Source organism: Marmota flaviventris, chromosome 3, assembly GCF_047511675.1.
Source record: "Marmota flaviventris isolate mMarFla1 chromosome 3, mMarFla1.hap1, whole genome shotgun sequence".
NCBI lineage: Eukaryota > Metazoa > Chordata > Mammalia > Rodentia > Sciuridae > Marmota > Marmota flaviventris.
The window spans coordinates 75,155,659-75,169,943 of NC_092500.1; the positions used below are offsets into that span (position 1 = coordinate 75,155,659).

At 36.0% G+C, this 14,285-nt stretch overlaps 1 protein-coding gene across 1 annotated transcript in view; it reads right to left on the bottom strand.

Moving 5' to 3' along the window:
- LOC114084223 (mucin-19) overlaps positions 1–14,285 on the bottom strand; it is a 115,141-nt gene that overhangs the window by 30,961 nt on the left and 69,895 nt on the right. The window contains exons 87-95 of the mRNA XM_071609287.1: positions 12,510–12,584; positions 12,080–12,178; positions 11,783–11,854; positions 9,757–9,852; positions 9,500–9,598; positions 9,236–9,301; positions 8,193–8,279; positions 6,098–6,160; positions 276–1,247 (exon numbers count right to left, since the gene is read on the bottom strand). Of these exons, the coding sequence (XP_071465388.1) occupies positions 276–1,247; positions 6,098–6,160; positions 8,193–8,279; positions 9,236–9,301; positions 9,500–9,598; positions 9,757–9,852; positions 11,783–11,854; positions 12,080–12,178; positions 12,510–12,584 (1,629 nt within the window). The remainder of the gene's footprint in view (positions 1–275; positions 1,248–6,097; positions 6,161–8,192; positions 8,280–9,235; positions 9,302–9,499; positions 9,599–9,756; positions 9,853–11,782; positions 11,855–12,079; positions 12,179–12,509; positions 12,585–14,285) is intronic.

Consider the following 14,285-nt stretch of genomic DNA (forward strand, 5'->3'; position numbering starts at 1 on the left):
AGTTCATAACTCACTTGAATCAAATGTATGAAAGATGATATGTCATGAGCTTTGTAATGTTTTGAACAACCAATAAAAAAAATAAAAAATTAAAAAGGTACTGAATGCAGAAAAAACAATAAAATAAAATCATAATGTTCTGAAAAGCTCCTATCAATATTCATCAATTTCAGTTCTCAATACCTTTTTAAATTGTGGTCCATATTTATACAGATTCAAGTACTGGGACTCTGACCAAATACTAAGTTATCCAATCTAATCAAACAAAGCCTTACTTTCTGGTTCTCTTGTAGTTCTTCCTGCCTCATAGGTGGTACCAGCTGATGATGCAGTTGTCCCTGTTCCTTCAGATGATGCACCAGTTAGCTCTGTCACTCCAGGTGACAGCGTGATCCTTTCAGTAACTCCAGCAGATGGTGAAATTGTCCCTGATGGACCAGATGTCTCTGTCACTCCAACAGACTGTACTGTTTGCCTAGATGCTGTGACTGATGGGCTACTTCTGACCGATCCTCTAGATGAGGGTCCAGTTGTCTCAGATCCTGTAAATGAAGGTCTGGTTGTTTCTGACCCTATAGTAGATGGTTCAGTTGTCTCTAATGGTCCACTTGTTCCAGATCCTGTAGCAGACAATCCTCTTGTCCCAGTCACCCCAAGTGATTGTCCAGTTGTTGGTGTCACTTTAACTGATGTTTCAGTTGTCTCTGTTACTCCTGATGATGATGCAGTTGTCTCTGTTACTCCAGTTCTTGTCACTCCAGATGACTGTCCAGATGTTCTTGTATGTCCAACTGATGATCCAGTTGTACCAGATTCTTCAACTAATGGTCTTGTTGTACCTGAGTCACCAGCTGATGATCTAGTTGTCACTCTTACTCCAGATGATTTTCCAGAACTCACTTCAACTGCAGTTGTTCCTGTCACTCCAGTTGATAGTATAGTTGTTTCTGATCCTGTAGTGGATGGCCCAGATGTTTCTGATTCTCTGTCTGATGATTCAGTTTTCCTTGTCACTTCTGATGATAATCCAGAAGTCCCAGTCACTCTAGCTGATGATACTGTTGTTCCTGTAACTCCAGATGATTGTGAAGAACTCTCTGTTACTTTAGGCGATGTTCTTACTGTCTCTAATTCTGTAACAGATGGTTGAGTTGTCCCTGTCTCTCCAGCTGATGGTAGAGTTGTCTCAGTCACACCTGGTGATTGTCCAGAGGTTCCTGTCACTCCAGCTGATGTTCCAATGATCTCTGTAAACAAGTAGTAAAAGTAATATGATGTCAACAGTTGGTTTGGTCTTTGGTTAATCGTAGTAAGGATTCATGTTGCTTTCTTTCTCCACTATTTCTTTCATACCTCATCTCCATAGCCACTGAGACCTCCTCTCATACTTTTCATTTTGCTACACTTAACATGTTCCTGTTTGGTTATTCCTTTAAGAATTAAATATTCAATATCTAATGTATATCAAAGAAATTCTCAGAGACTTAGAAATATGTCTTCATTTTATCATCAGCACAATCCTGAGAGATACGTAAAATTCCTTGTACTGAAATAAAATTTATTTCCTAATTTCACTCAAGTACCAGGTCAGTATTCCTCCAAGTTCTGACTGTAGTCTCCATTCAACAATGTTGTCTTTTACACACACATGCATATATAATGTGTACACTGTAAAACACATATGCATATGTACATATACCCCTTCTTTTCATAAGGCTACAAATTATATGCATGACCGTTGCTTGCTTTTTGTCACTTAATAAATTTTAGAAATAGAGCATCATGTAGATTTCTTTCTTACTCTTTTATTAGGATGACCCAATACAACTTTATAACATTTTATTCAGTGTGTTGTCTTTGATTGGAAGTGTTGTCTCTAATCTTTTAAAAAACAATGCTAATATGTATAGCTGGTCCATGTGTCATTTTGTACTTTGGTGGTACAACTTCACCATAGAGCCCTGGAAGTGCGATTTCTGAGTCAAAGTGTAAATTAATCTGTAATTCTTTTAGATTTTGCCAATCGGCCCTCCTTGGGGTTATAACATTTTGTGCTCCCACCTTCATCATACAGAGCACCACCTGTTTCATTCCAGACCTGTCAACAGGGCTATTGTCAAACTTTTGGATTTCTGCCAATCTAAAAAGTAAGAAATGATTTCTCAGTGTAGTTTAAATTTGCACTTTGTATTTATGTAAAGTTGATCATCTATTTCAAATTTTGTGGTTATAATTGCTATCTAATCCAGCTTCTTCATAACTTCAAAAAATGTTGAACAGTAAATGATAGTATCTATCCTTACTCTATGTCTACTATCAGTAGAATGGGTATAGTAATTCCGTTCATTCCAATGTTCTTAAGTGGGTATTTTTTATGCAAATAGTTTCTGAATGTTTTCCAAGTGACATTTTAGCTTCTGTTTAGATTTTTTCATTTCTCTTAGGTGTATTAATATGAACTACATTAATGAATTTCCTAATTTTAAAAAATCTTCACTAATATTAGAAATTACTATTAAACATTATTTTCCTCCTGTTTGCTCATTTTTTCTTGTTTATCTAGTTATTAATTCACTGATGTGTCAATATTACTTTTGTTCTAGCTTTAGAGCTACAGTGAAAAATAGTCAGTGCTATAATCTTTTTGTTAAAAGTTTTTGAAACATCTTTTGTTTAACACTCATCCTCCAGTGAATTTATTAGGAGGGCCTCATGGGTACACAATTCTCCAAATTCCTTCATGTTTTAAATTATGTTTCTATTGATAATCACAGTGTGTTTTGTATTGAGACATAATGTTTGCACATCTTCATGAAGTGTACAATGGTAGTTTATATACAATGTGTAATAATCACATCAGGGTACTCCAAATTTCCATCTCTTCAAACATTAATCACTTTTATGTACTAGGAATTTATATTCTTTTTTCATTCATTTTATATCATGAATTGTTCTAACCTATAGCTCTCTCAGTATGCTAAAGAACCAGAAGTGATTCCTCACTCTGTTTCAGGGACCCTTATTGAGTTTCTTTCCCACCTCTCTCCCAATGCCCTTCCCAATCTTTAGTGGCCACTACTTCATTCAATTATTTTATTACGTTGACCTATTAGTTTCCACAAATTGGAGAATGAATATGTAGTATTTCTTTCCATGCCTAGTTTATTCTACCTTACATAGTGAACCCCAGTTACATCCATGTTGCTGCAAATCACAGGATTTCATTCTTGCTGTGGCTGAATAGAATTCCATTTTTTTGTGTGTGTGGTGGCACCTTTTCTTTATCCATTCATCTACTGATGGGCATCTGGGTTTATTTCATATTTAACTATTGTGAATTGTGCTACAATAATTATGGGAGTGCAAATATCTTGTAGGTACAATGATTTCATCTCCTTTAAGTATATAGCAAATAATGAAACTGATGGATCATAAAGTAATTCTATTTCTAGTTTTTGAGGACTCCCATACTCTTTTCCATGAAGGTTGAACTAATTTACATTCCCACCAACAGTGTGAAATAGTCCCCCAATTTTTCCATATCCTTGCCAGAATTTGGTGTTTTTGTTTGTTTTTTGTTGATAGTCACCGAATTGTGTTTAAGGGAATACTAACATCCTTGGCCCACATTTTCTTTCCTCCAGTATTGTACAGATGCCATTCCTCTTTTGACAGATCTGATACTAATCTGATTTTACTTCTTTGTTAATGAAGCTCCTTTTGCCTTGAGGTACAGATAGCTTATTTCTTTATCTTTTGAGTTACAGAAGTGATAAAGTGACTATTTAGGATCAACTCATCCAGAAGCAGGGAAGTGACCTTCAAATATGTAGAGGTAGTTGTTTTTTTTATTTCTGAATTTTTTTCCTAATTTGCAAGTTTGAACATTATATTTAATTGATGTTTTCTCTAGAAATGCAATAATACATATGTTGGATTTTTTGTCGATTGTAATTTCCTTCTATAGTCCACTTTATCTTTGTTTAAAGTACAGTATCTAACATTTTGGAGGTAGGTGGCCTCTTTTCAATTCTACCCTCTAAGCCTCTTGCTGCACTTTTTGCTTTATTTATTCTTTGTTGGGCAGCTTGAGAGTTGGTCTTTACTTTTGACATAGATTTTATATTTCCTTCAATTTCTCTCCTCAGTTTTCAATTCCCATTTAACTTATTCCTGTTTTTATCTACTTTTACTCCAAATTCTCTAATTTATATTTTTGATATCTCTTGTCTGCATTTCCTTTGTTATTTTAAATTCATGTTAATGTTATATTCTAGTATTCTTGTGTTTCATGACTAGATATTTAGAATTTGTCTAAGTTTTCAAATGAATTTCAACAATAGCAAAGATATAGCTATTGATCAACAGCATAAATATTAGAATTTTTTTCTTCTTTTCTTTTTCACACTGGTTTTTCCTGGTCCTGCAATAGCTAAAGTTCTATGCAGTGAGTGGCAGTGGGCCCTTTGTAGGCTCCCCATATTTCTCAGATCAGGGGCTTCCTCTTATGCTCTTAGAGTGAGGTGAAGCTTCTTTTATAACTGGTACCTTTTCTTTGTAGTATTCATTATTATCCTATTTTATTACAACCCTTGTCTTTACAGCCTTCTTTTTTTTTCCTTTGACACCAAAAATTCTTCTATCTTGCAAAACACCTCCCTCTCCTCTATAAGTGGTTGGTGCCTTCCAAAGACCTTTAGTTCTCATTCCATGCACTCTCCAGTACTTTTTCAGCTACACATTCATGAGTGCTCTGACCTGCCAAGTTTTGGGTCTTTTCTTGGTATTTTCCACTCAAGATGGGACCTTTCCTTCTGGAGCCAAATCCTAGCTGTCTGTTCTATAGCCTTATGACCTCTCTACAATTCCCTCTCTTCTGAAAGATCCTTGCCTGAATCTTAACTCCACTCTGAGCTACAGTTCTATCTTTCCTAGCCTTTGGAATCCTACTTTTCTCTGTCCACTCTAAACCCTCTAGGTGGGGACTCTATGTTGATCTTTAGGGTTTTGTAGGAAGACAGTATCTGTACATTCTAAATTATTCAGCCACCATTTTCCTGCTTTTTTTAAAACAACATTTTTTTTCTGTTTCTTTGAGTTCTGTGAGTATCTGTACAAATTAAGGATCAAATTGATACAATGCAATTTAGTTACTCATGGTATTTGAGGGAATTTTTGTGTATTTGAATATTTAATGAGCTTATCAAATAATTACAACAGAGATATAATATTTAAGAGCTTGGATCAAGAAAACTTCTCCACAGATACAGCTGTGAACCCTTTACCCTACTGCATCATTCCCACAGGTGAATATAGTATGTTCATAAAATTGTGCTGCGAAGTCCTCTTACTTAAAAGCTATTATTAGTTGCACTGAAAACATGAATGTAAAGGGCTATATCAGCTTGGCTCTACAAGAGTGTTTTTTTCTATCCCTTATCAGGCTGTGATAGCACTTCCTGTTTTATGCTTACCCAATAATAAGCCCGTTTTTTATTCTCTTCTTTGTGGAGAGAGTTTCTGGGTTTGGAGATTTTTTTAAAAAATTCTAATCCCCAACAACTAATATCTTGTCAGTCCCTTATTCCACAGAAATTGACTATATCCTAAAATTTTACCCGGCTTTCCTGGGGGTTGTGAGGTTTTATTCAAAGTTAAGGCATTTTGGCTCATATTACACAAAGCATAATAGGTACTTTTCAAAATAAAATTATTCTATTGTTTAAACCCCAACTAATCAGCTCCCTTATTAGAACTGATCTCAATTGCTATTTCAACACTTGTCATCGAATGATTCCTCGACTTTGAGTATCTTCTTCTTTGCCTGGTTTCTGTCTTTGGTATATTATAAATATCAATTCCTCCTACTCAGAAATAAAGTTCTGTGAGATTTAGTGACTTCGTCTATTCCTCTCCTATCTTCTCTGGAGCACCTAGTACCTACACAACAAATATTTCTTGATGTATTTCTGATATTCTACAGTTTGACATTGTACAAATTACAATGACTAAACTCCCCAGAAATTTGTCTTGGACAAAATATTAAGAAACTACATTTCCTCTGTCTGAATTTATGCTGATATTGCTCTTTGCCTACCTGATGTTCCAGAAGTGTTTTCACCAGCAATAGTGGAGATTATATTTTTTCCTCCTGTTGTTACTATTAGAAAAAAAAATGGTACTTAGAAAAGTCCACATGGGCTTCCCAGAATTAGCAAATAAAAATACAGACCACCCAGTTAAAAGCAAACCCCAGATAAACAAACCACCATGTTCCAAATATTGCATGGAACATATTTATGTTGAAAAATTATTCCTTACTTAGGTGAAATTCAAATTTAACTGATATCCAGTTTTGTTTTAACACTGGGAATCAAAACTAGGGCATCCAGCATGCTAAGCACATAATTTACTACTGAACCATATGTTCACCCTATATTTTTTTCTGCCAACCCTAATCTATATAGATGTTTTTGATAAATTGCTCTTGGAAGAAATTTCAGACGTTTTCATTCTAAGGGGGACTCCAGGATTTAACTCTCTATGATCATCTATTCTAAATTATAGACATGTTTAAATTTGCTTCCATATATGAGAAGTTGGGATCCCAACTAAACTCACAATATACCGTGACTAAAGTGACAAGAGGACCTAGATGTGCCCTGCTGAGTTCCAAGGTGAGCTAGAGCTAGATGCTCTAGCAGTGAGGCCACTGCAGGTTCCAGTGGCATTTCCAAAAGACACCCGATAATAACACTATTGGAACAACACACACATTATTGAGATAACTCAGCACTGTAGCGTATGTGAAGGGGAGATGTGGAGGAATCAGAAAAATAGAAAATTTCTTAATAATGCTAGTCACTTATATACCATTCTGTATCTTTTATTGGATCTCATTTGATAATAAATATCAAGTGAAATCAGCAATACTTTCTGTTGAAAGTATCTTTTTCTGCAAAAGCTATGGCCTCTGAGTGGCATCCACTACTCCCCTGAGTTGCCTGCAGGTAGCCTCTCTTCATTACTTGAGACTCTCTGGTTGTTTTAATAACTAATGCTCCAGTGCTCTCTTTCAAAGTGAAAAATGAATGTATCATGCTCTTTGATTAAGGGGAATAAATTATACTATTTTCTGCTTTCAAAGTATCTTAACACATATTTGTTTAAAATTTGTCATTTCAGGTTCAGTCTTTATAAATGCTGATCTTAAGAATCCTATATGATTCTTAGAATCCCTGAGTATTTATTTACTTTTGTTCATTAATAGGATTGTTTATCATCTACTTGTGTAATATTCACATACTTGAAGCTAGGCTAACACAGCTAAGAGTAAAACAACATTCAAACCAAACTACATGTACAAGACCAATGGTGAGGCTTAAAAAATTATGTATTATTGGGAGCTTCTTCCAGGGGACAGATTTGATGGATCTGTGAAGGACTCTTCAACAGTTATATTTAAAAATTCTCTCACTTCTCCTTTGCAGCTAGGATTGAAAACCAAAACCCCACGTTACACTCACACCCTCAGAAGTTAAAGGACAGAAGTTCTGGAACCAGTCTAGTTGTCCAGTAACAGATGAATAGACAGAGAAAATGTAATCTGAATGAAGTTTTATTCAGCTATCAAGAAGAATGAAATGTCATTTTCAGGGAAATGAATGGATCTTGAGAGCATTATGTCAAGTGAAATAAGACTCAGAAATTCAAGGGTTTTCTGTTTTCTCTCATATGTGAAAGCTAGAGAGGAAAAAGGAGGGGGAAAGGTTATGAAGTCAGAAAGGAGACCAGTCGAGTAGAGGGGATGGGGGAGGGGGGAGAGAAGAGGAGGGGATGGGAAGAAACTGGGGAGTGAAATTAACCAAATTATATTATGTGCATGTACAAGTATGTCATAATTTATCCCACTATCGTGTGTAATTACAATGAAAAAAGAGGCTTAAAGGGATTGCCGAAATCATTATAGCCATAAATATACTCAGAGGGCTACTATGAATTATACATGATTATAGATACACCTTCTAATCCAGCTTTCCCATTACTATCTGTAAATAGTCAGGAATGGATTCTCCTACTCTAATCTTAAACTAGTCCAACATTTCTTTACCATGTTCCAAATAAAGGGAAAGAGGATAGACAAAATATTCCATTTGTCCTCTCACACTCATGGATTCCTCCCTCTACTTTACCTGATTTGCTGCTAGCAGTTGTTGTGACTGGTCCAACTGAGGTCCCATGGCCAGAAGTAATGGAGCCTGTAGATACTCTTGTTGTCCCTAATAACAAGAATAGGTTTGGAAGGTATATTGAACATGCCTATTACTCTTGAGATTTCCAAACAAAAAAAGTGAAGGACACTATCCTTCCAACTTTCCTTAGGCCAACAATATAATTTTTTTTTCTTCTTTTTGGTATCAGGAATGGAATCCAAGGGCACTCAACCACTGAGTCACATCCCTAGCCCTTTTTATTTTTTATTTGGAGACAGGGTCTCACTAGGTTGCTTATAGCCTCCCTAAATAACTAAGGCTGGCTTTGAACCTGCCTCAGCTTCCTGAGCTGCTGGGATTACAGGTGTGTACCATCAGGCCTGGCTTCTAATTGCATTTTGAGTCTGATATTTTAAACCAGCATGTTCTGGTTTAAACGGGCTCCAGTGCCCATTTCTCCAGGGATACTGTCAGGGGTTGCTTCAGATGATACCCTAGCTATACCTGATATTTATCAGGGATAAAAAGCTATCAGACTAAGAAAATATAAAGCCAGAATGTTCTTTTGAAAATGTCCTGACTTCCATTTGTCATCTTACTTTAAAAAAAAAAAAGTGGATGTACATATGCTTTAAACTTCACTGACATGTTAAATCAGGAAACTATGTATACTGATGCCATTTTTTAAATAAAATGCAATAATCATGTACCATACCCTTATGATCCAATTCACATATTTCCCCTACTTTGTCTTGATGATTGTTTATTAATTTTTTAAAATATTAATTTCTCTTTTTTCAAAATGAAATTGAGGGTGAAAATGTATATTGCCTTGTTCTTGTCCTGAATTCTACAGAGCAGGAAAGAAAATAATGGGTATATACAAATGTTTGTTTGGCATATTATTGATTCTTTGAATATTTGGCATCACATAACAAGGTTTAGTTTCCCCAGAAAACCCTGTCTGATTAGCAAACAGCTCTCATATCTACTGCCTGGATTTCACTTGCTTACGCTTGTACCTGTCCTTCCAGATGTGTTTTCACCAGCAGAGACAGTTGTGGCTGCATCAGTTCCTCCTCTCGTTGCTAAAAAGAAGAATGGTGCTTCAGACATATGGATAGTTATGAAGAAAACATTCCTTCAGGACATTTGGTGGTTTAATTCATGTCATTAGGTCCTACAACATTGTATTACCATTCCTTAATCTCACTCATTATTATGCCCTGAAGCTGCTGAAGTTGGTATTGGACCCTAGCACAACCCGTAAGGAGGCTCTGTCTTACCTGCGGGGCTTCCAGCACTGGTGGCCCCTGTGCCTGATGGTCCAGGTGTGCTGCCTCTGACTGCTTCTGAGGTTGCTCCCAGGGACAGTCCTATTGTACCTGACAAACACAGTAGCAGTGCTTGCAACATATGCTAGTTCCTCTGAAGGAGGAGATTGCTTCCAATCAAGACAAAATTTCAATCTTGTGCATTTTCTAAGCCTACTGTTTTGATATTTGTACACAATAATCAGGACTCAGTGCACATCCTGACTTACCTGAACTTCCTGGGCTCGTTGCTCCAGTGCTGGGTTCTCTGGATGTGCTGCCCTCCTCTTTGCTAGGTGTTGGTGCAGTAGGGCCTCCTGTTCCAACTGATAAAAAATTAACCTTTTTTTTTTTTTCAAATTGCCCTGGAAAAATCAACTTATTTAACTTTACAAAAGCCCTCTGAGATGGGTAATATTATTCTTCCCATTTATCAGACAAGGTTTAATGATTTCTCCAGCTCCATGCAATGGTTGACAGCAATCCTGGCGCCAAACTCAGTCTAGTGCCAGAATATATTCTCTGCTTCTCAAATAACCTGTGACAAAAATGGATTTGTAAAATTTCCAGTCTGTCCTAGTACATGCTTTGAAAAATGCCATTAAATTGAGTTATAAAATTTTCAAAATAACATTTGTATCAGTTTAATGGTCTAATTAAAATTAAGCAGTTTCTTAATTTTGCTGCTTCATGTAGATTTTATCTTTCCATATGGTAATTTTAATGTAAACAATCTTATTCCAAAAAATATGTTGTAAATGTTAAATTTAGAAAATTGCTAGGTTTGAAGGTGTATCTCAGTGGTAGATATGTGCTTAACATGAGCACATATTAGCACAAACATAACATGAGCATTCAATCCCCAGAATTTAAAAAAAAAAATCAATCAGTCCATGGAATACTTAATAAATGTATGAAGAGAAGTTGATGCTTATATTAAAGAAATGGCTTTAATGGTATATAAAGGAATCTCTACCTATATTAAGCAATCAAACTACAGAAAACTTTTAAGTAGAGACAGGATGACTGTTATGGGGTTTTTGTGTTTGTTGTTATTGTTGTTGTTCTGGCATGGTATTAACTAAAGTATAATGGAGGGAAGTTGGGAAAGAGAAGAAATAGTGCTCATTAAAGTAGAGAATCACTTCTGTACTAATTGCCTAAAAATTTTGTTAGCACACTAACTGCTGGGCTTCACTCCACCAACTTCCACCACTAGGAAGGTGGGTCTAAAAATGTGTAGTTCTAACAAGTTCCCAGGAAATGCAGATGCTGCAGGACCAGGAACCACACTTTGAGCATGACTGTAACAATATTAGTGAGCTAAGAAGAGGACTATAGAGAATGGGTAGAAAATGAAAACACTTGAACCAAAGCCAAACCAAAGGAGATGAGTTTGAGAAGACAGTTCAGAGGTCATTAAAATTAATGTTTGCTGAAGTGGCAGATTTGAACTAAGGTATGTTTGTTTTCAATCCAATTATCTATGCTTAAGAATGTCAATAATATTTTTTTCATAAACTAACGATAGTTAAAATTTAGTCAATGATGGATGCATTTGGAGAACATCATGCTAAGCAAAATAATCTAGACTCAAAAAGATGAGTTCATATGTTTTCTCTTATATGTACAAGCTACAGCAGGGGAAAGAAAAAAAAAAGGATGACATGAAAGTACAAGTGTAGAGGAAGGAGACAAGCAGAAGAAAGAAAGGGAAACTGACCAAATTAGTTTATATGCATGTAAGACTATGCCACAATAAAATGCAACACTGTATAATATTAACCAGTAAGTTTTTAAAAATAAAATAGAAAAAAATTTAGTCAATCATGTGTAAGGACAAGCATAATTACCTTGACTTTTGTTGGACATGAGTTCTTATACACCCATCACTACTACAAAAGCCAGAGATTGCCCATGAGGTTTAGGAGTTGGAGTTCTACTCCTGCTTTTTCCAGTGTGGAGACTTTAATATAAATTCCTCATCTTGTGGGAATGATACATAATCGCCACAGTATTAATGTTGACTAAATTACAACATACATATTTGAACATGATTTAGAAATGTTAGTGTGCCAGATTGATATATTAATTAAAATATTATTTATCTTGAATTTTTTTTCAAACTCATCCAGTTGGCTTAGATAATTGACATTCTATTCTCTCAGGGTAAATGTACTGCAGAGCTGAAACAGAAGATTGCTTGTGGAAATATTCTGAGGAAGAGAGAAACTTTGACTCCTTGCTTTGCCTTACCATCTCGGAAGACTGCCTCACTTGTATTCCCATTGTTAGTGGTAGCCCCACCTGGTGACACTCCAGCTGTCTCTGATAAAGGTTAAAAAAAGAAAAGGGGAGCCAGTAAAAACCATGCATGTATACTACCAATTATGAAGGCAGTGGGAGCATATAATTATAACGAGATTCATTAAGAAAGTAACTTGTAAGAAGGCTAAAGATTTGACATTTTAATTACATACAAGGAATAAGCAGCATTGCCTGAAAGAATACTGCTCGGCTAGAGCAGTATTCTTGGCTCTGAACTGGGCTTACCTGCTGTGTCCCCAGGACTGGTGAAGCTAGGGCTCGGTTGGGCTGTGGTGCCTGCACTTCCAGCTGTGGAGGTGATGGGAACTGAAGTTCCAGTAGAGCCTGAGAAAAACCAAAGGAACTTCTCACTTAAAGTCTACCTGGACTTTATTATCAATGAGTAATCTAACTGTCCAATCACTCCTGCTATAGGGAATAGAATAGAGGAATTCATGACTTTCTGCCCAGACTTCACTAACATTTGTTCTAATATTATTTTCTTAAAGATCTTGGTTTAGTCATTAGATAATTGCTCTACATCTTTCTTCACCTTGTGCCACAGCAGGTCTTCATACATTTGTATCAACCACTCTGCTTTAAAATAAGAGCAGTTCTGATAAATGGCTCACCCTCTGACAGAAGCTGGGACCCCTGAACATCACCCTATACTCACCTGAGTGCCCTTCAGGTGATGTCACTTCACTGCTGGGGGCTCTGGTTGTTTTATCCACTGATGGTCCAGTAGTACCTTTCAAAGGAAATGGTAAATATATGTTATGATCTGTGGTTAAGTGGATTAAGTCAGCTATTCTCTGTTTTAAAAATATCTTGAGGTTGGGGATGTGGCTCAAGTGGTAATGCGCTCGCCTGGCACGCACGGGGCGCTGGGTTCAATCCTCAGCAACACATAAAATAAAGATGTTGTGTCCACCGAAAACTGAAAAATATTAAAAAATTCTCTCTCTCTCTCACAAACAAAAAAACCCCACTATGTTCCAAATGCTTACTCTCTTGTTTCACTTCTTATCACATCACAGACCATTAATAAACAATCTGGGAGCCACATATCTGGGCACCAAACTCTATTTCAAACACCTTATTTACTTTTTGATAGCAAAAGAAGATCACTGAATGAGATGTCCTTATTACCCAAGTTATTTTGAGTCAGATTTTCTGAATATAAACAAAATGGTCAACACTTTAAATTTCAATAAGTTTACGGACCCAATGGGAATTACCAAGTTTCTTTATGTTCCTGCTATGTGTAAACTATATGATTTAGCCTAGTAATTTCAATGTAAACAGCAGCTTATTCAAAACAATATGTGTCATGCATTTTAAATAAAAATAGCTTATCAAAAATACTGTAGAAGAAACACAATCATGCAATAGATTCATTAATAAATTCAGAAGAAGTCCTACGCACACCTGAAACAAATGTCTCATAATGCTATATAAAGTTTTGATCTAAGACACTAATTTAAAAAATAAGTAAATAGGAGAAAGATCAGTAGAGTAAAGTGAAGGGAACAGGGCAGGGATGGTAGGAAGGGAAAGTAAGGGGAAGCACTGGAGACTGAATTAGAACAAATTATATTCCATGCTTTTATAATTATGTCAAAGTAAATTCTTTTCATTTGTTCTTAGTTACATATGACAGTAGAATGTATTTTGACATATTATACATATATGGAGTATAACTTCCCATTCTTCTGATTGTTGTGGAATTACATTGGTTATGTATTCATACATGCATGTAAGAAGTAACATCTGATTCTTTCTATTAGCTTTCCTATTTCTAATCCCCCTTCCTTCTCTTTATTCCCCTTTGTCTAATCCAAACTACTTATATTGTCATATATAACTCAAAAAGACGTCCAAAATTAAAAAATTTAAATTAAAAAAAAAACAATCATCAGTATTTAATGACTTTAAATAGTACAGACACAGGATAAGAGTTGAGCTTTGGGGAAGTCATTCTGACATGACATTGTTGAAATGTAAACTGAGAAGGTGGTTGAAAAAGAGTGGGAATTGTGGAGAAGTGCTTTTCCACCTTGAGAATTAATTCCCTAAAAAGCTTACTAACATAGTCTGCTGGGCTCCACCCCAGCACTTGCTGATGACAGTCAGGTAGACCCAGAAATGTGCCCTTCTAACAAGATCTCACAGGATTTCGATGCTGCTGGTCCAGGAACCACATTGTGAGCATCGTGGTGTTAGAGGAGGAAGATAAGCAAGGCAGAGGAATGCAGGGACTGGGGGAAAAGGTTTAACAGCTGAATGCAAGAGGACACTTCAGAGGTCTTTAAAATTTGTAACTGATGGTATCTGGGACAGTTGTAAATTTTTAGTCATGCTTATTTCCAGTGTAAATCATCTGTATTTAATATTATCAATGATATTGTATTCCTGGTCCTAACACTGACTGAATTTAATGAATAATGCA